Here is a 27,914-nt window from a genome sequence, read left to right as displayed (position 1 = left end):
CAGTAATTGCTTTCTGCAGACAACGAGGAATACAAATCTACCCATATCTGGACGACTGCCTGATCCAAGCGGACAGCAAGGACATTCTATTACAGCATCTGGCGTTTGTAATAAAACTGTTAAACTGCCTGGGGTACACAGTGAACAAAAAGAAATCAAAACTAATACCCTCTCAACAGATAATTTTCCTGGGTGCCAGCTTAAATACAACGGCCCAGATGGCTTACCTCACGCCAGACAAACAAGGGCAACTGTCTCAATACTTCAACAAAATGGCAACTTTAACCAGGCTAACTGCAAGGAAAATCCTGCAGGCTCTGGGGTTCATGGCATCTTGCATCCTACTAATATCATTTGCAAAGCTGCATATGAGGAAACTACAATGGTACCTAAAAAACACTTATGGTCTCAACACAGCCACAGCTTGGAAACAATTTTACCACTCATTCCATGCCTTCAAAAGGAATTTTTGTGGTGGGCTCAAGCATGCCAAAGAAACACAGGTCTCCCTTTCTGTATACCACAAGCAAGTCAAATCATCACAACAGACGCCTCAGACTACGCCTGGGGAGCACACATGGCAGCTCAGTACATCCAGGGAAAATGGTCCCAAAAACAGATGCACCTGCACATCAACCAAAAGGAGATGCTAGCTGTGCAAAATGCTCTTATGACCTTCAAGAACCTACTGCATCCGGGCCAGCTATTAATAAGGACAGACAACACCACAGTCATGTGGTACATAAACCGGGAGGGACGCATTCATACCCCCTGTGCAGACAAGCTATGACCCTGTGGAACACAGCACTGGAATTACAAGTTCAACTGCAGGCACAATTCCTGCCAGGGAAGGAAAACACACTGGCAGACAACTTAAGCAGAATTATGACAGACCCACACGAATGGAAGTTGCATCCTCAAGTCTTCTCAAAGATAACTCAAGTATGGGGACAGCCAGACATAGATCTATTTGCTATCCACAGAAATTACCAGTTGGAAAAATTCTGCTCAAGGACCTATCATCCACAAGCATGGAAAGTGGACGCACTCTTTCAATTGGACAGCATTGACAGTCTATGCCTTCCCTCCTCTACCTCTGCTGACCAAAGTCCTATTAAAAACCAGAGCAGAGAGGCCACAAATGATTCTCATTGCTCCAGACTGGCCACGACAGCACTGGTATCCTCTCCTAAAGAGCCTGTCACACTCACCACCATGGATCCTACCTCAAGTTCCTCTTCTGTTGTCCCAGCACAACTACAAGACCCTTCACAGCCAGCTCAGAACTCTAAATCTAGCTGCATGGAAAATACCTTAATTTGCCAACAGACTCCCCTCTCCAAAGAGGTACAGGATGTCATCTTGGAGGCCAGGAGGCCCTCTACTAGAAAAACCTACTCCGCCAAATGGGAACGATTTTGTTCCTGGAATCAAGCAAAGGGCCAGAATCCTTGGGTAATAAATATACCTCAGATTTTACAGTACCTAGCTGAGATGTTAAACAGTGGCCTTTCCTTCTCTTCCATCAAGATCCACGCTTCAGCCATTTCAGCACAATACAATACGGATCCTCCTTTATTCTCACATCCTCTATTAAGGCAGTTCCTCAGAGGGGCAAAAAATATAAAACCCCCACGGGAACCACCAGCTCCAGCTTGGGACCTCAACTTCGTATTGGAGAAGCTGACACTGCCTCCTTTTGAGCCGGCTTCTTCAGCAGAGCTACAATACTTGTCGTGGAAAACAGCCTTGCTTCTGGCTATTACCTCAGCACGCAGGGTTTCGGAGCTACAGGCCCTCATGGCTGTGCAACCATTCATTATTTTACCTTTTATCCAAATCCACAGAACAAAGGGGAGAGGCTACTACATTCCTTGGACATTCACAGGCAACTTCGCTATTACTTGGACAGAACAAAGTCATTCAGGAAATCTGAGCAGCTCTTTGTGTCCTATGCTACAGGTGCTCAAGGAAAGGCTATTTCCAAACAGACTATTTCAAAATGGATAGCCCACTGCATACACTTTTGTTATTCATTTCATGGAAAATCAGTGCCTGCATACATCAGATCCCACTCCACCAGGGCTACAGCTACCTCAGCAGCTTTCCTCAGGGGGGTCCCTACCAAGGACATTTTGGAAGCAGCTACTTGGAGTTCAGTGCACACTTTCACCAAGCACTACCACCTTCCACTATACTCAAAATCTAGAGCGGGCTTTGCCACAGCAGTCCTGCAGGGCATTCTAGCCCCTCCTAATTCCGCTTAGTACCAGCCACCCTTACTTAGATTTGGGATTCTACCCAAGTGTGATGACTGCAGCTGTATGCACGATGAACATAGTACAGTTTTGTACCTACCATAAATGTAGATGTTCGAGTGCTCATACAGCTGCAGTCCAGGTTACCCTCCCTCCATCCCCTCTTAGGACAGGGCTTATGACAAACACCTTTAACATACAACCTATTTGGGGTATTCCTTCATGGTGTATTTGCTTGCAACTACTGTTTTGATTTATTTACTTATGTATGTTTGCATAACATCATGTATTGTCTTCCTTTCTGGGGGCTCCTGACATCTGGGGCAAGAAAAACTGAAGAAAATGGCGTCGGCTGCCTCTTTTATACCCCTGCCACACTGACGTCAGGGAGGAAGCGACGACAACCGACTCCGGACCAAGACTTTGGAATTCGGCCGACCGAGGACCCGCCTGACGACAGGATAACCCAAGTGTGATGACTGCAGTTGTATGAGCACTCGAACATCTACATTTATAGTAGGTACAAAACTGTACTTTCCACCTGGTCATTTGGAGGAGGCAGGCATAGAAATCACCAGGCTGCTTGAAAAATGAGTCATCCAGCTCGTCCCCCCAGACCAGTCCGGATCAAGCATTTATTCCAGGTTCTTTTTGGTGCCAAAGAAAACTGGGGATTTAAGACACATCCTGGGTCTTTCTACTCTGAACCTGTCCATTACCAAGACGAAGTTTCAGACAGTCACCCTACAGTCCATTCTACCCTTTCTGCAGATGTTTGACTGGATGTGCTTGGTGGACGTTTAGGATGCGTACTATCATATCAAGATGAACAGAAGCTCCAGCCATTTCCTCCGCTTCTGTCTGGGAGTCGATCATTTTCAGTTCAGAGTGCTCCCCTTTGGACTCAGCACTGCCCCCCCCCCCCGAGTGTTTACCAAAGTGATGGCGGTAGTGGCGGCTCACCTGTGGCTGCAGGGGTTTCAGGTTATCCCCTACCTGGATAATTGGCTCCTTTCTGCTCCTTCCAGGCATCGACTGATTCAGGCCAGAGATGGTCTTCTCCTAGCCCCTTCCCTGGGCATCACAGTCAACCTTGCCATTTCAAACCTGGTACCTGGTTAGGTGATGGACTTTACAGGTGCTCAGTTGGATACGATACAGGGCAGGGTCTTTCTGTCCCCAGACAAGTTATCACTTTAGCATCATGTAAAATCTATTCTTCAGACCCAGTTTCCCTCTACAAGTATGGTTCTTCGGATGTTGGGGTCCATGGCAGCCACGATCACCCTTCTACCAACCGCATGCCTTCACATGAGGATTCTTCAGTGGACCTTGGCGTTTCAGTGGTCTCTTCTTGACCTTTTTTTTGTATCCCCTTCGGTTGTCCTGAGTTTGCCGGGACTTTCTTTTGTGGTGGCTTCAGTCCCTGGACCTTCTTCAGGGCTGCCCATTTTTTTCTTCCTTCCCCTCCCTGCTTGGGTGGGTGGGGGGGATTGCATAGGATGGACAGTCCAAGTCGTGTAGCCCTTCCTGGAGACCAGTCTGCATATCAGTGTCTTGGAGATGAGGGCAGTGCTTGGGAGTTGCAAGCTTTCCACGCCCTTCTTCCTACCTGGATGATTGCCATCCAGACAGACATGTCAGTAGTCGTCTGGTACATCAACAAACAGGGAGGAACCAGATCTTATCCCCTTTGCCGCGAGGCCATGAAATTGTGGGAGTGGGTGATCTCTTCCGACCATTTTCTGGTGGCAACGCACATTCCAGCGAAGTCCAGCAGTCTAGCAGACAAGCTCAGCAGATCCATTCTGATGCCTTACGAGAGTGGTCTCTGAATCAGTCAGTAGTGGATACAATCTTCCAAAAGTGGGGCCATTCTTCACTTCCACCTCAAAGTGAAGTGAGTATTTTGCTCTGATCCCCCCTCTGGGGGAGTCGCCCAGAAACGTTTTAGTCCATGCTTGGCCCTCCAGTCTACTTTATGCTTGTCCTCCTCTTCCTCTGATCCCCAAGTTTATTCAGAAAGCACAGTGGCTGATGAGCTTGGTCATCCTCATTGCCCCATTCTAGCCTCAAGTTCGGTTCCCCACTCTGAGATCTCATCTAAGGTGTCCTCCCTGGACTCTGGATCTGGTTTCGGACCTGAACACACACACACACACACACACACACACACATCAGGGGTTCCTCACCCGGATTCAGTCAGCCTGAAGCTCACTGCTTGGCGGCTTCAGTTTCCCCGATGGCCAGGACTCCCAGGCTGTTCTCCTCCCAAAAATAAATCTTGGATGTGCCTGAAGGCTTCCACCAGGAAGATCTATTCCAACAAGTGGAAACATATTTTGATCTGGGTTTATCAGCATGTTTTAGATCCCATTACAGCTCCAGTCCCTGCCATTTTGGATTTTGTAGCCCATATTTTTAATAATGGAGCTAGTTTTTCTATTATTAAAGTTCAGTTGGCGGTAATGTCTAATTTCCATGTGGATGCAAATTCTGCTTCCATGGCTTCGTCCAAGCTCTGCAAGGCCTTTTTGAAGGGTACCTTTCTTTTCTGGCCTCCTACCAAGGACCCCATGCCTCCACGGCTCTAACTCTGGTTTTACAGGCATTGGTTTCTCCTCCATTTGAACCAGCTGCCACTGTTGATTTACAATTCTTATCTTGAAAGATGGCTTTTTTGGTGGCTTTTACCTCTGCCAAGAGGATTTCTGAACTACAGGCGTTATCTATCAAGCACCCTTATTTGATCTTTCATAAAGACAGTGCGTCTCTTTGGACTAACCCATTCTTCTTACCGAAGGTGGCTTCTGAAGCAAACATTAACCAGGTTATTCATTTACCAGTTTTTTTCCTGAATTACTAGAACAAACGAGAATACAAATTACATGATGTTCACAGGCAGCTGCATTTCTGTTTGCATAGAACCAAAAGTTTGCAAAAGTCTGAGCTTTTTGTGTCTTTCTCTAAGCCTCACTTGGGGAAGCCTGTTTCAAAGCTTACTGTTGCTCATTGGATTTCTGAGTGTATTTCTTTGGCCTATCGTTCCAAAGGTTTGTCTCTACCAGATCAGTATCTACTTCTGCGGCCTTTTGGTCCAGGGTCCGTATTGATATCTGCTCTGCTGCTACCCGGTCCTCTTCCCATACATGTATTTCCCATTATAAACTGGATTTTCTTTCTAGGAGCAGGGCATCTTTTGGCTCAGCTGTGCTCTGGAACATCCTTCCAAGGTTATTGTAGCTAGAGACTCTCTCCCACAGGTAGAATATCAAATGAAAACAACAACTTTAGGTAAAGAAGTTATATACTTACCATAACGTTCATCTGAGTTGTTGCTTTTCATTTCTCTTCAGTCGTCCCACCCCCTGCCCTTTTTGGCTCTGTAGTGGACTGATCAGAGGCAGCTGTATGTCTGCATTCAGCCTCTTATAGACTCTTCCTTGGAGGCCTGTCTAATCTTTTGAGTTATGAAAGATCTAGTCCTCTTTGACCTCCTGTTCCATAGCAGAACAAATGGTACCTGAAATACTAGGTTAAAGGAGCTAAACCTTCATCAACAGATAAGACATGGCATGATACATTTATATCCTGGCATCTCTATCTCCTCAGATGAAAAATTCCACTACATGTCATGCAGAGTAAACACACTTTCTACATTCAGGATAAACCTAGACAATTCAATGAGCAGCCTCAATTTCTTCATGGTCTAGTCTGTCTTGCCCTCATTGAAACTGGAGGGAATTTTTAAATATGAATTTTTGATTGTAATAATCTGCATATAAACTGTCTAATGGTAATGCTATTTCACCCATGTGTTTACTCTAGTTCGTCTGTTAAGCAATTCCTAAAAGGAGTGCTCAATCTTAGACCACCTAGAAAGGAGATTGCACAACCATGGGATTTCAAATATGTATTGGAAAAACCTAACCCCTAGCAGATTTTGGATCAGCTCTTTGAACTGCCATCCAATTTCTAGCCTGGAAGGAACTTTTTTTTGGTGACTTACTACTACTGCTTGGAGAAATTTGTGAGCTATAACCCTCAATTTCTGAAGAATTCTTAGTTTGTCACCAGGAAAAGGTATCACTTTGTACTTACCCTTCCTTCATGTCAAGATGGTTTCTGAGCTGTCCCTTAACCAATCCATTAATTTACCAGTTTTCTTCCCAAAAGCCACAGGACAGATGAGAAAGGACCCTTAATTTCTTAAACGTGCACAGACAGCTGAGATTTTTTTTTTTTGCGCAGAACAAAATAATTCAGAAAGTCAAATCGGTTATTTATCTTGTATGCAAAAGGAAAAGATGGTGACCCAGTAACCCCTTTCCAAATAGCTTGCTAGATTTATTCTGTTCAGCCTATGGTAAAGCTATTCCAGGGTATGTAAGAGCCCACTCCATTACAGCCGCTGTAGCCACTGCAGTCTTCATTTCTGAAAGCAGCTGTCTAGACTTTGGTCCATACTTTCTCTAAAGACTACAGTTTAGGAGCAACTTCCAGGGCCTGGATGGAATTTTCATTTTGCAATTCTGCGTGGCATTATCTCCTTGCTACTGATATCTCCTTTACTCTCTATGCTTTGGGAAGCTTCTCAAAAGTGAAGACTCTAAAAGTGGATACTGGGATGAACATTGTACAATTTTGTTAGGAACGTAAGATAAGTGCAAGTGTTCAAGAAGATTCACTTTTGTAGTCCAGCTACCCTCTTTTGTCCCCCTGGTCTGACCAGTTGCCCCAGTGTTGATTAGTTGTTCTTTGCCATATGGGTTGTGGTAGTTCCCTATTTCCCTGGGCACCTTCTGTCATTTTCCTACCAAGCTGTCCCTCAATCTTTTATCTGTTAGTCCAAAGAGTGAGGAGCTTGATTACCTCTGGGGTGAACTTGGGACACACTAGTCTGTTCCATCTGATCCACTACGGGTTTGGCACCAAGGGCTTCTACCTGGCTATTTCAGGGTCCCAAGTGTCCCAAAAGTGAGGACTGCAGCAATAAAATCTATCTATTTGAATTTGTTTACTGAGTTAGAGCACTGATCAATTCTGACTAATTTCAGTCTCACGCTAGCTTAAAAAAAAACTCATGAGACATACAAAATAGACAATAGTACGATGGTACATAAGTGACAATAAAACAGTACCGTGTTGTATGTGCAGAAGTTTCAAAACATTTCTGAAGTTGGAGTGAAATAAATCAGAGATGTGAAAAGGAGCAAAGAATCTTGGTGGCTGGGTTAAAGTGGAGAAGAGTTAAAGTAACTTAAGTGATATGACTGGAGGGTATCTTATGTAATCTCCTGACTGAAATCAGTGTTGCAGTATTCCTAACATATGAGTTTGATGTTTGGCTTAAGTGCCAAAGGTTTACATTCCCAAGGTCATATGTCTGATTGTATGACCTCAGCTCTTAAGCTTATGGGTGTATAGATGGACCTGTGATTATGTACCTCAGACTCTCACCACCACCCAGAATGCAGGTCGTTGGTATTGTTGCTTCACTCTATCATTTTCTCAGATAAATGCCCCACTGTGGATCCTTCCTTTGCCTTTTTTGCTTACACTAGTTCGGCTCAAATTTGTTAGAGGTCAGCTAGGAGGAGTAAGAACGTGTGTGGTGGGCAGATTCCATACAAGGGCTTGCACACTAAAATGCCTCTTCTTTCTAGGCCCGGAACATAATCACAAATTTTGCTCCATTTGTCAACTGTTTGTTCCCATACCCCATGGGTTGTGGATTTCCTCTCTCAATACCTTTCTAGAAACTCAGCATCTTAAATGCCTGGCCCAGATCAAGGTGATGAAATCCGCAACTGCAAACATCCCTCATCTGCCAAAGAAGAAGCTTAAGAGGCCCAGAACAGATACACAGTCTATTGTTTTGGAGTCCCAATGTACTCGCTGAGTTTCCAGAACCTCTCAGTTGCCCACTACAGATACCCATTTGGAGGCCATTATCCCTTCTGATGCTTGTAGATTGCAGATGTGTGTGAACTGCAACTCCTAATTTCTGAGGGCCCTCACAGCATCCCTCAAATATTTGTTAGGGAAGAGATCCCAGGTACATTAATAGAGGTAAAGCAGGGTTCTGAACCTCTGCATCTCATCCAGATGGACATTAATTCAAAAAAGAAAAAAAAAGCCTAAAAGTATAGCCTCTGCCTCAGCAGTTAGAGAGAAGGTGTTCATAGATTTCTCTTGGGGTTTGTTTAAAGTAGTAATGGCTTTGAAACATCCCTCCTTTGGTCTCCACAACCACAGGCTGCACCTTGAAACCCAGTATGACATCTGAAGAAGAGGAATATGGTTCCAACCACTGTTTTAGACTACTACTTTTAATTACACTCTCCTGGACAAATCTCTTCAGATGAAGAGGACACCCTGTTTCCTCATTCCACTATTGAGGAAGCTTCCTTTCTTTTCTATCCAGAATATGATGAAACATTTTGAATGACGATCGACTCACATTTCTGATGTACAAAAGAGGTACTACAGTCTCTTGAAAAAGGGTACTTCTGCCCCTTTGCCACTCCTTCCTGTGCTTGAGGAATTCTAGGACAACTTCCATTCCACCTCTTCAGTGTATGACTCTCAACCAACAGCTCCTAAAAGACTAGTCTCTCACTTCAGATAAGCCCTCTAAGCTCCTGCCCAGTGGTAATGTTCACTGCCTACAGACAAGGATAGTAGGGCTATGACTAGGTGGGGAAAGAAGGTATGCACCTCTTCTACTCTTGCTTTTAAAGCAATTAAATATCAGACTCAAATTAAATATCTGATGTCTGTACTTCAGTCCTTGAACAAGGTTATGGTGAACCCTCACACTGTATAATCAAAGCAACAAATGTTGAATCTACTTTCCCAGGTCACTCAAATAGCCAGACACAGCATTAAGTGCAGTTATGATGCTGTGGCTACTACTACTAGGGTAGCAGTTACTGGGTCTGTCATTCACAGATATGCTTTGTAGCCAGCCTGTTCCAGAGGATTTCAAGTCTAGATTCTCAGACTCCCTCAGGGAGAGTGCAAAAAAATAAAATATTTTTTATAGTATTTGAATAGTGGTGGAGTTCTTAGTAGAGAATGATGATGTAAAAGGTAGGCTGAATTAGAGTTGAGAAAGTAAGATTCCTCTCCCTAGTGCAGATCTGGTGAAGTGTGAAAGAAAATGGATTTTTTATGCCCTGAAAAGTAGGGGGTTAATTTTTTATATGTATTACCAAGATGCAGGTGGAAGGTGAGGGAGGGGGGTCACCAGCGACCAAAATACTAGAAAGAGGTGACTTGTTCTAATGGATGTTTATTGTGATTGTAAATTGTTCGATTTGGATCTGGATTTATTTTCTTTTTGTTCAGTACCTAAAAACATAGATTTGGTTTTGGATGTATATAATGTGAGATTTTTAATAGTATTCCACTTAGGTGACTGAAATAAGATTGTAGATCTTGCTACAAGTTAGTTAGGGAGTCTTTTTACTTGTTGGTGACCTGGGGTTGTGGTGAGTATCCATTCTCTTGTGTTTTATTTTATCCCTGCAAGGTGCCCCTCCCTCCTAAGGATCATTTAGTGACTGGCCATTGTGGTTTTAGGCTGCCGTTCTTAAGATCCAAATCCACATGAAAAGCTCATTCTGTGGTCTCAACCCAGTCCCCAGGAACTGTCTGGGACAAAAAGCACTAACTATGGCATAGATGGATATCCCTTTTATACCACAAATGTGCTGATATCCAGGTGGGAAGACCTCTGTCTGACCAAGTGGAGAAAGAGTAAAAGTCAGTGGTTCTGTAAGGCAGTCCCTGTACTGCCAGGTGATTGGTTCATCACACCCACAGACAGGCGGGGGGACAAACTTTGACAGACTGCCAGAGGAAGGGTAGCGGGGCACTGCTTACTCATATGTCAGCAAGGCAGAGTGTTCTACAAACATCTACTGTTATAAGCAATACTTATGCAGGTGTACTTTCATTTTTTAAATACCTCAAACATCGTTAATACCTACAGAACATCATCATTTTGCAGAAAGTGCTCAGTGCTTCTCTGAAATAGACTGCATACAATGTTGCTCTTTGTGCCTTTTATTGCATTCACTGGTACACTGAAAGCTTACCGACATGCAGTTCTGTTTCCGAATCTTATATTTGTACTGTGGGTGATGTCCTTAGCATACTGTGCTTGGTGATCAAAAGAGAGTGATCTCTGAATCCCATCTCTGATTAGTTTGTGTGCTTGTCTGGTATTTCACAGAAATATTTTTAGTTAATGAAAGCTTGGGTATGTTTGCTGAAATGTGCAGATTTTGATTTTTCTGTGCAGAACTGTTTTATTTAGCAACTTCAGGGTCATATGAACATGAATCGAGCTTTATGTTTACCTACTTCATTATCTACAGGTTGCTTAGATGCTTTGAGTTACTTCAACAAGCTGTGGACCTTAACATTTTTGTACTTCATCCAGAAACATGACAATGCTCATTTGTGGAGGTTAAGGGACAGTTTATATTTGTTTCCTTGATCTTTTTTCTTTAAGAAACTCATTGACAGACGACAAGAAGGGGAACTAATTGTCAAGAGAATGCAAGAGGATTCCCATCCCCTGGAACTCAAACAGACCATTAAAATATTACAAGAGTTCCCTGGTGATGAAGCAGAAGGTAAGTGATCTCTTTCTGGAAGTTCTTTGGAAATATGGAAACTTATGCAGTGTATATACTTCCCTGTATGTATGTTGGTCTGTATGCAGGTGTTAATGCATAGACACACATATGTGTTCATAAGATTTACTTCAAAACAGTTCTGTATTTGGCATGACAGAGCTTCATTTTGTGTAGAAGCGACTTAAGAGCAGCAAAGCTGTGTCACATTGTGTGAGGGTACCCTGTATACATATACAAGTTTTACAGTGCTTTAATTAATGTTGTTTTTAAATGAAACTCTTCAAAAAAGTTGCTGGTTTTATTGTCATGATTTGAAAACATTGATCTTCCTAAAACTGGTATTATATCGTCAGCAGTTATTTGCTCCATAAATCATAACATTTTTGTTGTACTCGCCTGTCTTTTTATAACTGTTCTTTACTGTGTAGGCCAGCACTATTTTAACATTGTCAAGGGTATTGATATTTTAAGGCAAGAGGTTCCTCTGCAATTCTTACTGAGAAACGGTTACTCCCTTTTCTGCTTTTTTTTAATGAATTATTTTGCTGGTATTCACTTGAGTTTCAATATCTGATTATTTCACAATCTCAAATTTTGAGTACATATTCCCAGAGATACTTTCATTAGCAGGATATGTAATCCCCTTCAAAGCTGGTAAATAGATGTGTGTAGCCCATTTGCCCTTAAAGATTTCATTCTCAAGGTTTGTTTTATTTAGGGTTTGATCTTCACAGACGCGCATGAGATTTATTTGAAGATTAATAAAGCTGATGGTTAAGGAAGTGTTTTCTTTTCTTATTGACAAAAAAAAAAAAAAAACTTGCAGAAATTACAAGAGGGTTCTTCCATAATTAGGGTTTCTTTCTCAGTAGAGAACATGGAGAAAAAGGAAATAAGTAAACATGTATAGCAAATGCTTTTGAGGAGCCAGGCAGGCACAGAGTAATTAAAAAGAAAAAAACCCTCCTCTTTAGAGGCATTAATTCCCATTACAAACCCCTACAACAGGAACTGATAAATCCATTAACTAACATCATTGCAGAGTGCCTTTAAAACATCCTGCACCAGTGTTGGTGCTTGCAACAGAGCATCAGAAAATTATATTGCAAATACAAGAACTTCAAATTGAACCTCTATATTCTGAATGCATCATTATTAAGATACCTGAGGGGGTGCAGGGACTTGACTGACAGTGTCATATCACCAGTGTAGGCACCCTTCACTTCGTAACTTGGTCACCCCCAGTTTCATCCACAAGTAGTTTGCAAAATATTAGTGTGTTAGTACAAGGGCAATTAATTTCTGAGCAGACTATATATCAGAACCAAAGAAATAACATTTTTATATGAAGCATATGTTGTCCTTTAGGATCAGGCCCTGATTATCTTATTAGAATGTTATAGTTCATACCCAGAAAACATAACCTTTGAGGAGACTGTAAATTATGTTGGAAGTATTTTATATGTTTCAGTAGTGACCATTCCACTTCATAAAACTATATAAACATGATGATGAGGGGGAGGAAGAATTCTCTCCCCCTTGTTTTACATGGTTAAAGGTGTTGACCTCTAATTCATAGCACCCTAGTAACATAAGTAGAGCTGGAGTGCATCATGATGTTCTTCGTGTTTCACTGTTGCAGTCATTACATTTGGGTTATCTGCTTGCAGTAGCCCTCAGTCGGCCTGATTAACAAAGTCTTGGGTCCTGCGTCGGTTGCTGTCCCTTCTTCCATGAAGTCAGAGGTGTAAAACATATGCAGCCAATGCCATTACATTAGTCTTTCTTGCCGTGCAGTGCCCAAAGCAGAAGCAGTTCGCAAGTGCTGGTCAGCCGACTTCTGATATTTTCATTTTTGAGTTTCAGAACCAAAGTCTTCAGCTAAAGCTAAGTAGCCCACTGGGCAAACTTATTCTTGCTCCTTACCAATGTCAGTAATAGCTAATAATTGCATTACTTGTGGAAAGCAAATACCTCATAAAGATTTTCATTCGTACTGTATTCCTTGGCTAGGCCCTGACCATGACATACCTTGCTGTCGGTTTTGCGCTTTATTTAATCAGCGCACTATCCATCGGTATATTTTTACCTCTAAATATTTCGGTTCTCTGTTTAATTATCCAGAAATGTCTGTTAACCATCCGACTACCGAGATTCCAAAAAAATGCAAAGATAAAGACAGAGACAGGCCGCCGAGGTCCAAAACTGCCCACGACGCTTCTCCTAAGCCAGTCGCCAGTTCGCCGATGTTCGTGTTTCACTGTTGCAGTCATTACTCTTGAGTTATCCTGCTGGTAGGCTACCTGCAGTCAGCCAGAATTCCAAAGTCTAGGTCTGGCGTCAGTTGCTGTCACCTCTTCCCTGACGTCAGTGCGCCAGGGGTATAAAAGATGCAGCCGACGCCACTTTCTTCAGTCTTTCTTGCCGCGCGGTGCCCGAAGCAAAAGATGTTTGCAAGTGCCGGTCAGCCGACTCCTGAGATTTTCAAATCCGAATTTCAGAACCGAAGTCTTCATTAAAGCTAAGTACCCCATTGGGGAAACTTTTTTCTTGCTCCAGACCGATGTCAGAAAAAGTTAATAATTGTATTTCTTGTGGGAAGCAAATACCGCATAAGGATTTTCACTCTTACTGTATTCCTTGCCTAGGCCCTGATCACAACGTTGCTAGCTGTCGGTTTTGTGCTAGATTTAACCAACGCACTATTAAGCTTCGGTTCGATTTTGCATGCCATTACTTTGGCTGAAGATTTAATTATATAATGCCGTCGGAACAGCCGACAACCGGAGTTTACAAAAAACGCAAGGAAAAGGATAGGCATCCGAGGTCCAAAACCGACGACAAGGCCTCCTTTAGGCCAGTCGCCGGTTCTCAGTGAGGCGCTTTCGCAGCCCCTGTCGCCCGCTACCTCAGAGCCACAGGCCGCTTCCGACTCCCACATGGAGCCGACTGGGCCTCTGGATACTCAAGGTATTGGACACTCGGAAATCATTCCCTCAGATGGGTCCGGAGCCGCTGAGCAGGCATCTGCTTCTGAGGGTGTCTTCAGACCTACACAATTATATGTTAAACCATCTTCAACTTCAAAGACTAAAGCAGCTCTAAAGACAAAGAAACAAGTACAGCATTCTCCTACTCAGACTTCCATGCCTAAAAAACAGATGCTTAAAATGGCCAAAGACCTAATTACTTTGATCAGGGGTTCCCATCCCCCTCCTGATAAGAGGCCTAGGCAAGAGACAGGATATGATTCTTCTGATCAGGTTTCTATTTCCTCCGATTCCTCTTCTGAACAGGATTATTCCATGCTTCCCTATGAGGACTCTGATGCTGAAGAATCCATTCCTTCAACCTCTCCTCCTGAGGATTATTTTTTTTGGGGAACCCTGCATACCATGAGGGAGCATTTCCACTGGGAGAGACAAGATTATTCTGAATCTAAGAAAAGGCTAGGAGACTTTCTGCTACTTCCTCAGCACAGAACCCTTGCTATTCCACCTGTTCTAGACATTGTAGATGATGTATTTTCAGAGTCCGGCCTGTCCCCTGACTCTTTACTCCCTGCACCTGCTAAGCCAGACAGATACTACAGGGTCCCGGATTCTCCTAAATTCCTATATAAAAACCCTGCTGCTTACCCAGAAACTATATCTCAGGGTCCCAAAGGGGTCAAAGCTTCCACTGCAAAAAACCCTGTCCCCTGTGATAGGGGACTGGACAGATTTGGGGAAAAAGTTTACACTTCTGTTACCTTGGCTGTAAGGGCTTTAAATTGTCAGTTTCATATACTTAAATTGCTTAAATATCAGCAATATTTAATGTCACTGCTTAAACAGAAAATGTTGACAAATACTAAATGTTCAGAGAACAAGGAGTTGCAGGATTTATTGCATGCAGCTGAACAAGTGGGAAAGCATACTTTGCAATGTGGTTATGATTCTCTGGAGGCCTCTTGCAGGGCTGCTGTTACAGGTTCTGTTATTAGAAGGCATGCTTGGTTAAAGGAACAGAATCTGCCTGATCATGTTAAAGCAAAATTATTAGATGCCCCATTACAGCATAATACTTTGTTTGGTGCTAAAGCAGAAGAGGTGTTGAAAAAAATGGAGGATAAAGCAAAATCCATGCAGACAGTTAAGGATTTCTTACAGGTACAGACACCCAGAAACTGGCCTTCTAAAAATTGGTCCTTTCCCAGTGTTAGACAGACCACAAAGAGGCAGATACAGGCATCCCAGAGGCAGATCTCAGCCCCAAGGCTCATACAGGCCTAAACAATGGGGTGCTCCTACCTCCAAAAGCAGAGAAGACAAATCACAACCTTACAGGAAACAGTCCCAATGACTTTCCTCTGCAGATCCAAGCACTTTTCTTTTGGCAGCCCCCTTAGGGGGAAAACTAGCACTTTTTTCATCAGATTGGCAAATGGTCACCCAAGACAAATGGGTCTTGAACATAGTGTCCCAAGGCTACAGGTTCCATTTTCACACCCTACCAAGGTCAAAAGGTATGCCAGACCTGCCACACAATCAATGGGCAGAGGCACAATAGCAAATTACAGCCCTCATGGACATGAGGGTCATTCAACAAGTACCACAACAAGAGCAGGGGCAAGGATTTTACTCCAGACTTTTCTTAGTATCCAGAAAGGACAAAACCTGGAGACCAGTACTGGACCGGTCTATACTAAATATGTTTCTGGAGGTTCCAAAATTCAAGATGTTGACTCTACAGCAGCTACTGCCCATGTTGGGCAAGAAGGCTTGGCTCGTAACTTTGGACATCAGACAGTCTTGCAGAAGATACATCAGATTCATAGCTGGCTCAATGCACTACCAATTCTTTGCACTGCCCTTTGACTTCTCTACTGCGCCCAGGGTCTTCACAAAATGCCTGGCATCAGTAATTGCATTTTGCAGACAGAGGAATTCAAATATATCCCTACTTGGACGACTGCCTTATTCAAGCAGAGAACAAAGACATTCTTCTAAAGCGTCTGGCGTTTGTAAAAAGATTACTAATTTGCCTAGGGTACATAGTCATCGAAAATAAATCAAAACTAGTGCCCTTTCAAGAGATAATATTCCTGGGTGCAAGCTTAAATACAACTGCCCAGATGGCTTATCGCACGCCAGACAAACAAAAAACAACGGACTTCTTATTTCAAAAAATTGGCAACAAAGACCCAGTTATCTGCAAGGAAAATCCTGCAGGCCTTGGGTTTCATGGCATCCTGCATTCTACTAATTCCATATGCCAGACTGCATATGAGGAAACTACAATGGTATCTAAAAAGTGTTTGGACTCAGCATTGCCACAGCCTGGAGACAGTAATTACACTCATTCCCTGCCTGCAACAGGAGTTTCGATGGTGGGCAGAGGCCTGTTACCACAACAAGGGTCTGCCATTCAGTTTACCCACAGCCAGACAGACACTGACAACAGATGCATCAGATTATGCCTGGGGGGCCCATATGGCAGGAAAATGTATTCAGGGCACTTGGCCCGCAAGCCAGATGCACCTTCACATCAATCAAAAAGAGATGCTAGCTGTTCAGAATGCCCTGACAGCTTTCAAGGATCTACTTCATCCAGGACAGCTAGTGATAAAGACAGACAATACTACGGTCATGTGGTACATAAGTAAGCAGGGAGGTACACATTCCTACCCCCTCTGCAGACAAGCAATGACCTTATGGGACACAGCATTGACTTATCAAATTCACCTGCAAGCACAATTCCTGCCAGGAAAAACAAATACTCTGGCAGATGAACTAAGCAGAAACCTCATGGATCCCCACGAGTGGAAACTGGATCCACAAGTCTTCAGCATGATAACAAGGAAATGGGGATGCCCAGACATAGATCTATTTGCTTCCCCTCAAAACTGCCAATTACAGAAATTTCTCACAAGGATTTATCACAAGCAAGGATGGAGAGTGGACGCCCTATCCTTCAGCTGGAAAAATCTAACCGTATATGCCTTTCCTCCACTGCCTCCCCTTTCCAGGCTACTCCTAAAGGTCAGACAAGGGAAGCCAAAAATGAATCTGATTGCACCAGACTGGCCACGCCAGCACTGGTACACAATCCTAAAGAGCTTGTCTCAAGGTCCAGCATGGATATTGCCTTAAACTTCTCACTTGTTGACCCAACAAAACAATTGGATCCTGCACAGCCAACTCAGGACCTTAAATCTGGCAGCATGATGGATAATGTAGCCATTCAGAACACTCCTCTTTCAAAAGTTGTTATGAATGTTATCTTGGAGGCCAGGAGGCCCAGTACCAGAAAATCTTATGCAGAAAAATGGAAGAGATTCTGTGCTTGGAACCAGGAACAAGGCATTGACACGTATGTACCAAATATCCCTCAAATTTTACAATACCTAACTGAGATGCTGGACAAAGGCCTTTCTTTTTCATCAATTAAGATTCATGCCTCTGCTATTTCAGCCCATTACAATACGGAACCACCTATCTTTTCTCATCCTTTAATAAGGCAGTACCTCAGAGGGGCCAAAAACATCAGGCCTCCAAGGAGAGCACCAGTTCCGCCATGGGACCTCAATTATGTCTTGGAAAAACTCACACTGCCTCCTTTTGAGCCAGCCTCAACAGCGGATATAAAATTCTTATCCTGGAAAACAGCTCTGCTCCTAGCAATAACCTCTGCAAGACGAGTCTCTGAGTTACAAGCACTCATGGCTGTGGAACCTTTTATCATTTTTTATCCAGACAGGGTTTCTCTGAGAACAGACCCTACATTTATGCCTAAGGTGGTGTCCAGTGTGGCCCTCAACCAAATCATTCACTTGCCTACCTTTTATCCAAACCCACAGAACAAGGGTGAGAAAATTCTGCATTCTTTGGACATAGGCAGTTATGCTTCTACTTGGACAGAACTAAAGCTTTCAGAAAGACTGAGCAACTTTTAGTGTCATATACTGCAGGATCACAAGGAAAGGCTATCTCAAAACAGACTATTTCTGAATGGATAGGCCATTGCATTCGTTTCTGCTATTCTCAACATGGCAAATCAGTGCCTAAGGGCATTAGGCCTCATTCCACCAGAGCAGCAGCCACTTCAGCAGCCTTCCTCAGAGGAGTACCAACCAAAGACATCTTAGAGGCTGCAACTTGGAGTTCAGTGCACACTTTTACAAAGCGCTACCACTTACCTCTTTACTCTAAATCCAGAGCAGGCTTTGCCACTGCAGTTCTGCAGGGCCTCATAGCCTCTCCTAATCCTATTTAGCCCAGCCACCCATCCTCAGCTTTGGGATTCAACCCAAGAGTAATGACTGCAACAGTGAAACACGATGAACATAGTACAGTTGTGTACTTACCATAAATGTAGATGTTGGAGTGTATTCACTGTTGCAGTCCAGGTTACCTACCCACCATCCCTTTTCTTTGCTGGGACTTATCTGTACGTCTCTAGCCTATACAACCTATGTGGTGTATTTGCTTGTAGATGAAGGAAATGGTTATTTTTGTGCATGCATACTTATTGGCATATTTTTCAGCCTACCAATTTGGGGGCATCTGACATCTGGGGCAAGAAAAACTGAAGAAAATGGCGTCGGCTGCATCTTTTATACCCCATGGCGCACTGACATCAGGGAAGAGGCGACAGCAACCGACGTCGGACCTAGACTTTGGAATTCTGGCCGACTGCGGGTAGCCTGCCAGCAGAATAACCCAAGAGTAATAACTGCAACAGTGAATACAATCGAACATCTACATTTATGGTAGGTACACAGCTGTACTGTACTCAGTGAAGTGCTTTCCCAGACCCTGATACCCACTACTTCTGATTCGCAAGCCTGTACTGAGACCCATTCGGAGTCCGGTATGCTGCAAGATGCTTCGACTATGGAACCTGTGGATGTCTCTACCTTGGATGGGTCTGGAGCCGCTGTGCAGGCACCGGCTTCTGAGGGTGTATTCAGGCATACGGACTTGCATATTAAACCAACACCTCCTTCTTCATTTAGGTTTAAATCTGGAACCATGCCTAAAAGACCAACACCCAGGCTGCATGCCCAGGCCTCTATACCTTAAAAAACAAATAAGAATGGCTGAAGGTCTTATCAGGGGAGGCCAACCTCCCTCTTCTAAGCGACCTAGAACTGAAGGTTTATGAATCTTCTGACCAGGATTCTGATTTTTCTGATGATCTGGATTTGCCCTTATCTACTTATGAGGATTCTGATGCAGCAAACTCTATTCCCTCTGCTTCCCCTTCAGAGGATTTTTCTTTTGGTGAAACTTTACATACTCTAAGGGAGCATTTCCACTGGGAAAGCCAGGATTTTTCTGATTCAAAAAAGAGGCTTAGGGATTTCTTACTCCCGCCTCAGCATACACCTTTAGCTATAATAGACATTGTCGTTGATGCTTTTTCGGAATCTAGTTTGGCCCCTGATTCTTTGCCTCCTGCTCCCAGAAAACCTGACCGATATTACAGGGTTCCTGATTCACACAAGTTCCGTTTTAAACATCCTATTGTGGATCCATAGACTATTTCACAAGGACCCAAGGGCATTAAGGCTTCTACTGCTAAAAATCCTACCCCTTCTGATAGAGACTCCAGGGCGCTGGATAGATGGGGTAAGAAGGTTTACACTTTTGCAGCCTTGGCCATTAGGGCTTTAAACTGCCAGTTTCATATGTTAAAGTATCAACAACATGTTATTGGATTGCTTAAACAGAAAATGATGTGTAAAAAATAAAGAATTACAGGATTTAATGCATTCTGCTGAACAGGTTGGAAAACATACTTTGCAATGTGGATTTGATTCATTAGAGGCCTCTTGCAGGGCTGCTGTTACTGGATCTGTGCTCAGAAGGCATGCTTGGCTTAAGGAGCAATCTTTGCCTGATCATGTTAAAGCTAAATTGTTGGATGCTCCCTTAAATCAGGACCGCCTTTTTGGCAACAAGGTTGAGGAAGTTCTTAAAAAGATGGAAGATAAAGCTAAATCTATGCCAACTGTTTAAGATTTCTTAGAAGTTCAGCCTCCTAGATGTAGTAAGGACTGGCCCTCTAAGAATTGGTCCTTTCCAGCCCCTTCCAGGTCTTCTCAAGCCAAACCCAGACACAGCAGAAACCCCAGGTTTCAGTCCCAGGGGACACACAAGACTAAGCAGTGGGGGGTTTCTGCACCCAAATCAGGGAGTAGTAAGACTCTCCCCTATGGAAAACTGTCTGTGACTTGCTTTTAAAACATCCAAGCACTTCCCAGCTGAATGCTCCTTTAGGTGGAAAGATTGGTCTGCAGGCCAAAAACTGAGAACTCATTACCCAGGACAAATGGGTTTTAAATATAGTGTCCCAAGGATACAGATTTCACTTACACACCTTACCAACACCAAGCAGGTGGCTAGATCTACCCCCAAATCAGTGGGCAAAGGCCCAAAATCAAGTACTCTTTCTCTTAAGCATGGGGGCTATTCAGTGGGTACCAGAAGAGGAAAAGGGACAAGGTTTCTATTAGAGACTTTTCCTGGTACCCAGAAAAGGCAATACATGGCGTCCTATCCTGGACCTTTCTACTCTAAATACCTTTCTGGTGATTCCAAAATTCAAGATGCTGACTCTTCACCAGCTGCTTCGTATGATAGGCAAAGTTGCATGGTTGGCAACAACAGACTTTTAAAGAAGCATACCTGCACATCCCTATCAGGATGTCTTTCAGAAGATGCCTACACTTCAAAGCACAAAGCCTAAGCTTCAAAGCACATGCACCATCAGTTCTCTGCACTGCCCTTTGGCTTATCTACTGTGCCCAGGGTATTCACAAAGTGCCTAGCTCCAGTCACTGCATTTTGCAGGCAAAGAAATATTCAAATATACCCATACCTGGACAATTGTCTAATTCAGGCAGAAAGCCAGGACATACTTTTGAATCATATGGCCTTTGTTCAAAGGGTACTGACGTGTCTGGGGTACACCATAAATGAAAAAAAAATCACACCTGGTACCCTGTCAGCAAATTATATTCCTGTGAGCAAGCTTGAGTACAACTTCCCAGATGGCTTTTCTCATGCCAGAGAAACGGATTCATTTGACAACCTACTTCAGACAAGTGGCCAAAAAACCCCAGTTTTCTGCAAGGCAAATACTGCAAGCCTTTGGGTTCATGGCCTCCTGCATTCTTCTAATTCCATATGAGGAAACTGCAGTGGTATCTCAAAAGCCTATGGTGTCAACATTCACAGGATCTAGAAGCAATGATTCCTATCATACCTTGCCTTCGCCTAGAGTTCCTTTGGTGGGCAGAGGCCTGCCACCAAAACAGGGGACCATTCTCACTACCCCCTGCCACCCAAACCTTAACAACAGACTAATCAGATTATGCATGGGGGACTCACCTGGCAGGGGGAAGTGCATTCAGGGCAAATGGAACCCAAGTCAAATCCACCTACACATAAATCAAAAGGAAATGTTAGCTGTACAGAATGCTCTGACAGCCTTCAAGGACCATATTCTTCCAGGACAACTAATGGTAAAGACTGACAACACCACTGTCATGTGGTACATAAACAAGTGGGGGGTACACACTCTTACCCCCTCTGTGGACTAGCCATGGCATTGTGGAACACAGCCTTGAGCTGCCAAGTGAATCTACAAGCTCAATTCCTGCCAGGAAAACTAAATACACTGGCAGATGGACTAAGCAGAAACCTCATAGATCCACATGAGTGGAAACTGGAACCAAGGATTTTCAACATGTTGACAAGCAAATGGGGGAGCCCATATATCGACCTGTTTGCCTCTCCCCAGAACTATCAATTGGACAAATTTTGCACAAGGATACCCCATAAACTAGCTTAGAAAGTGGATGCTCTATCCTTCAGCTGGAAAACCCTATCCGTTTATGCCTTTCCTCCTCTGCCTCTGCTCTCCAAGGTACTACTAAAGATAAAACAGGACAAGCCAAGGATTATTTTAATTGCATCAGACAGGCCACGCCAACACTGGTACCTCCGCCTGCGCAGTGTGTCATGCTTGGCCCCATGGCACCTGCCTCAGACTCCTTCCCTGTTGTCTTAGTAGGAGAACCAGATTCTGCACCCTCAGCTGCAAACCCTGAACCTATCAGCCTGGCTAATTACCTAATCTCTCCTTTACCACCCCTCAGTAAATTAGTGATGGTTATAATTTTATGCTGCAAAATGGAAAAGATGTTTGTGCCTGGAACCAATCTCAAAGGATGAGCGCAGCAGTGCCCAATTTACATCAGATTCTACAATATTTGACTGAGATGCTTCATAAGGGCTTGTCTTTTTCCTCCATCAAAATTCATGCCTCAGCCATTTCAGCTCATTTATAGCACAGAGCCTCCCCTCTTCTCTTACCCACTGCTCAGGCAGTTCTTCAGAGGGGCCAAAAATTTAAGGCCACCCAGGAGAGCTCCTACTCCAACCTGGGACCTTAACTTTGTCTTGGAGAAACTCACTCTTCCTCCTTTCGAGCCAGCTGCTACTGCAGACTTGCTGTTTTCCAGGAAAGGAATTTTTTTTCCTTTTAGCAATCACTTCTGCAAGAAGGGTATCTGAATTACAGGCCCTTATGGCAATGGAGCCTTTCATCATCTTTCATGCGGACAATGTGTCCCTCAGAACCAATCCCTCCTTCATGCCCAAGGTGGTATCCAGTGTGGCTCTTAATCAGTCTATTCATTTGCATTTCTTATTTCCTAACCCACAGAACAAAGGGGAATGGATACTGCACTCCTTAGATGTGCACTGACAACTTAGATTCTACTTGGACAGGACTAAACCTCAAAGGAAATCTGAACAACTGCTGGTGGCATTTGCTGCAGGGACAGAGGGAAAAGTTATTTCAAAGCAAACCATTTCAAAATGGATAGGCCACTGCATTCATTTCTGCTATAAGCACCATGGAAAACCTATCCCACAGGGCATCAGATCCCATTCAACCAGGGCTGCATCTACCTCTACAGCCTTTCTCAGGGGCGTCCCTACTAGGGACAATCCTAGAAGCTGCTACCTGGAGTTCTGTACATACTTTCACCAAGCATTATCATCTGTCTATTTTCTCTAAATCCAGAGCTGGTTTTGCCACTGCAGTCTTGCAGGGCCTTATAGCTGGTCTTAATTCTATTTAAATTCCTCCTCCCAACCTTAGCGTTGGGAATCTACCCAAGTGTAATGGCTGCAACAGTGAAACACGAAGAACATAGTACAGCTGTGTACACTTACCATAAATGTAGATGTTCGAGTGTATTTACTGTTGCAGTCCTGATTACCCTCCCTCCAGCCCCCTTTCTTCTTTTGGCTATACCTCTACTCTCACTTACTATGCTCAAAAAGCTTTTTGGTGTATTTGCTTTTTTGTTGGAGGTATATCCTTGTATTATAGATTTAATTGCTTTCCATTGTGGGGCACCTGACATCTGGGGCAAGAAAAAACTGATGTAATGACGTCGGCTGCATTTTTTATACCCCTGACGACCTGACTTCATGGAAGAAGGGACAGCAACCGACGCAGGACCCAAGACTTTGTTAATCAGGCCGACTGAGGGCTACTGCAAGCAGATAACCCAAATGTAATGACTGCAACAGTGAATACACCCGAACATCTACATTTATGGTAAATGTACACAACTGTACTTTGTGAGGTAGTGGGCATCTGTGGTTGCAGTAGTATGTTTGCCTGCACTGCAGGGGATTTCATAGTTAGTAGTTCTCCCACTAAAATAAAAAAATTTTGTTCCTTGTGCTGTTATAATACCTGAGCTCTGTTAGCTGAGCAGCATATCTGTAAGGAAAGGAAAACAGTGTGGTCACAAGAATTACACGATCTATGTAGGTATGCGGCTCTAGTTCCATAATTGCTTCACAGGGATAAGTGCAGGCTTATGATTATGTCTGAGGAGATGACATATGCATATATACTTTATACTCTTAGGTGCAACCGTTTTCTCTTCCAGCATTTCTAACAGAGTACATTGCAAGGAATTTTTTAAATCTGCCAGCTTGTTACATTCCCCAAAAACATATTCCTGTTTACCTCTCTCTTTTCCATCACATTTGCATTTCCTATTCTTTTTTTGGCTTTTCCCATTAGGGCTTGCCACAGCATGTCAGTGGTCCGTATAACAATTGGCAATGGAGTTTTACTGTGTTGAGTTTCCAGCCTGGCGCCCCAACCTTCCATAGAAGGCATACACATGCCCACACACACACCTTGGGCCAGTTTAGTGTGTCCAGTCCACCTGTAGCATGTCTTTGGGGTGTGGGAGGAAACCCACACAACTGCAGAAAGGACATGCAGACTCCACATAGAAGGTACCCCAGCCAAGAATCGAACTGGAGAACCTCTTGATGTTATGTAGTCCAATCTCACGTACATTCTTACCTGTGGGTTTGGAGCCTACCATCGGCTCCGACTCGGCCATACTCTAGCTCGAAGTCTTCAATTGGCTCATGGCTAAGAGGTATCCCATGTTGCAATGCGCCTATCCCCAGATCTCGTTTGCCGCTCGTACAGCTCGGATGTGGTCTCGATCTTGGCCGTGGCTAAGTACAATTTTTCAATTTAATTTTTCAATATTGCAGCTCCAAAAGCTATTTTCATAGCTAGTGTGTGTGGTTTGCTTCTACTGGTTGTGTGACCGGTTCTGTTGACCTTTTCTTGGTATCCCGTTTTTTTTTTTTTTTTTTGGTGTTACGGGCTAGGCACGTTTCAGTTAGAGGACCTAGTCCTCCCCTGGATTTGTGTAGTACAACCGTTAGCAGGTTTTTTGTTTTGTTGGGGCCACAACTGACCCTGGGAACTACCGAACAATAAGCCTGACCAGTCTGATCTGTAAGGCTATGGAGCGAATCATTATGCAACTCATAAATGAAGAGATTGGGAACCTCCAGTCGCTGGACCCCACACAGTTCGGCTTCAAGGGCAGATCATGCCTCCTGAACCTGGTGGATTTCTTTGAGACAGTTACTCAGGCTATAGATAAGGGAAAGGAGGTACACACGGCTTACCTTGACCTTGCTAAAGCATTTGACACCATTCCCCATTCAGGTATTATTGATAAGCTCACCAGCCTGGGCATAAACCCTTACGTCACAAGATGGATCGCAAACTGGCTCTCAGACAGATCCCATAAAGTAAGAGTAGCGGGATCTATGTCCGAATCCAGACCAGTAATGAGTGGTGTGCCTCAGGGCTCTGTCCTGGGGCCCCTCCTGTTTGGCATATACTTCTCAGAAGTACAGGCAAGCACGGAAGGGCTGTGGCTGACTAAGTTTGTGGACGACTGCAAACTGGGTGCTGTAATAGAGTCTCCGGCCGACATGGAGATCCTCCAGAAGGGCCTAAATGAGACTGATGCATGGTGTCAAAGCCATGGTCTCAAGCTAAATGCAAAAAAAAGCATAGTAATCCCCTTTGGAAAAAACAAGAGTACCCGCAAACTACAACATAGGAGGTAATCCCCTGAAATCTGAAGAAGACATAAGGGATCTAGGGACCCAAGTAGATAGTCAGCTTTCCTTTGATAACCATGTTGTCAAAGTGGTTAGAAAATCCTTCTCTGTGACCCATCTGATCACGAAAGGGTTCGCATCAAGATCTAAGGATGTAATGGTGCCCCTCTACTCTTCCCTCATCAGACCCATTATTGAGTACAATGCACCAATTGGAATGTACCTGGCTAGACATCTCCAGCAGCTGGAGAGACCACAGAGGTACCTAACCAAGAGGATTACTGGCCTCAAACAGTTGCCCTATGCAGCATGATTGAAAAAGCTAAGACTGTTCTCTGTTGCATACCGCTTTCTCAGAGGCGATCTCTGTCTAACGTGCAGAGCCATGTCCAACCCAGAATTGTTGAACATGCTCCATCTTAGCAAAACCAAATCTACTCGAGCTACACGCTCTAGGGATATAAACCTCAACACAACAATGAATAGAACATGCTGGAGGGATAGATTCCCTTCGCAGAGACTTCCCTTACTATGGAACAGGGTCCCAATCTACATAAGACAGAGCCCCCCTCACTATCACTCTTCAAGAGGAACCTTGAGTGGATGGGTAACAGAAAGTTCACACTGAGGATCACACCAACAGCACTACTAGGTAGGGGCCAAGGGTACTAGCTGCTAGTACAAGGGTCTAGGTTGGGAGGGTGGGCAGTTAGCTTAGTACTAACCTATTGACTTTCACCTATTGACTATTAAAGGGGCAGTGAATACCGCACAATGTGGCTGGGCTAATATATGCCTTTGGGCAGATAGCCCAGTACCAACCTATGACTGTTTTTGGTGCCCTTTTTCCCTGGGCTTGGTCCGTTTAACTTAGAGGACCTAGTCCTTCCTGTGGTTATCCCGTGGTCTCTAGGCTGTTTCAGTTAGAGGCTCTAGTTTCCTGCACTCTGTCTTGGTTATTTTTGGTTTATTTTGGTGAAGGTGTCCCTACTGTTTTTTTTCCTGTGTGTGTGTGTGTCCTTGCTATCAACATGTCCAAGGATTCTAAAGAACACAGGCCTTCGGGCTTTACGAAGCGTATCAAATGTAATAATAAGATGTCTTTGACGGATGGGCACTCAGTGTGCATAAATTGCTTAGGGGCTGTTCATCTATAAGAGTCCTGCTTGTTCTGCCACGCTTTCATTCCCTGTGTGCTGCAAGAGAGGAAGAACAAGCTTATTTTAAAAGGATTGCTGAAACCTTCCTTTGAAGAAGACTTGGAGAGGTCTTCTAGTTCCAGATCCTCTCCTTCCAAACCGGACAAAAAAAACGGACAAAAAATCCTCAAGGAAATGCTCTCTGGCTCAGTTTCCTCGGAGCCACCAGAGAAAATCACTAGAACTACAGTTGCTTCTTCGGCTCCCATGGCTTCGGGGCCAACAGAAGGCAGTGCGTCTATGATGTCGATATCGGCTCCCAGTCTGTTGGAGCCGGTGACAGATTTACCAGTTTGGAGCCGGTCTCCAGTTTTTCGACCGGTTTCTCTGACTCACAGGTCTCCCTCTGCATGAGATCCAGATCCTCAACCGTGTCCTCTAGGACCCTTTCTGATGACTACGTCGATAGAGTGGTGAGGAAATTGCACCAGTCATCGGTGCTGGCTAAAGTGTTTTCGACTCTGGCCCAGTCTGCTCCGGAGCCCATCCTCCCTTCATCTTTGGCTATTCCTCCTCTGAACCTTTCTTCGGCGCCAGAGCTGCCAGTTCTGTCGGACACTGTGAGGTCGGTTCCAGTAACCCCTTTTGACATCTCAGCTCCGATCTCCACTCCGACCCCATCGGCGCCGTCCATGGGGTCCAGGGTTCACAGTTCACCGGTTGGAGCTTAGAGGGAGGTCTCGGATCGATCTTTTGCTCCGAGCCTTTCTCTCGGTGCTTCGGCTCGGGTGAGTGTGGACCCAACATCGGCTTCGGACCTCATCTCCTCTGCTCCGAGGGCTACTACCGTATCTTCCAAGGTTAGTCGACCTTCGGAGCCGGGGGGGATCAGCTTTCGAGGTCATGAGGAGTGTGCTGGCCAGGTTGTCAGCTGCATCTTACGGCACCAACTCTCTTCCCCCTCTAGCACCGATATCAGTCTCTGATCACCCTCTATCCATGGACAGCAGAGACCCAAGACCTCAGGATACCTCCATGAGTGGTCCTCAACTGTCTGAGGCCTCCCCAGACTTTTTGCCTGAGGAGACCCCCAGAAAGAGAGTGTGCAAGAGGAAGCACATTGACTCCCAAGATGAGTCTCTCACGTCTGACACCGACCTCGAGGAGTCAGAGGGGTCCCCCAAGTCGTCTTCTGAAGATATCTCTTTCTCAGATATCTTGGAAATAGTGATATAGAGAAGCGACTGGCCCTCCAAAGCCCCTTCTGAGGAGGAGTCTGTGTTCCTGAAAGCCTTTGGGTCCCAATCCTCCACCTCTTGGGTTTTTCCCCCGTTCGACCAGCTCCTGGACCTCATTTGTCGAAAGGTGTGGGAAACTCCAGGCACTGTAGAACCAGTCCCTAGG

General features: G+C 44.3%; 1 protein-coding gene across 5 annotated transcripts in view; it reads left to right on the top strand.

The window, feature by feature from the left end:
* The window catches only part of LOC122791042 (myomegalin-like), a 3,200,315-nt gene that overhangs the window by 1,195,568 nt on the left and 1,976,833 nt on the right, over positions 1-27,914 (top strand). For all 5 annotated transcript variants that reach the window (XM_044058817.1, XM_044058818.1, XM_044058820.1 and 2 more), the window contains exon 20: positions 10,783-10,906. In XM_044058817.1, the coding sequence (XP_043914752.1) occupies positions 10,783-10,906 (124 nt within the window). The remainder of the gene's footprint in view (positions 1-10,782; positions 10,907-27,914) is intronic.

Source organism: Protopterus annectens, chromosome 16.part0 (assembly GCF_019279795.1).
Source record: "Protopterus annectens isolate FY-2018-M chromosome 16.part0, PAN1.0, whole genome shotgun sequence".
Lineage (NCBI taxonomy): Eukaryota > Metazoa > Chordata > Ceratodontiformes > Protopteridae > Protopterus > Protopterus annectens.
Note: the sequence above shows the minus strand (reverse complement) of the source record. Positions and strands in the feature narration are given on the sequence as shown.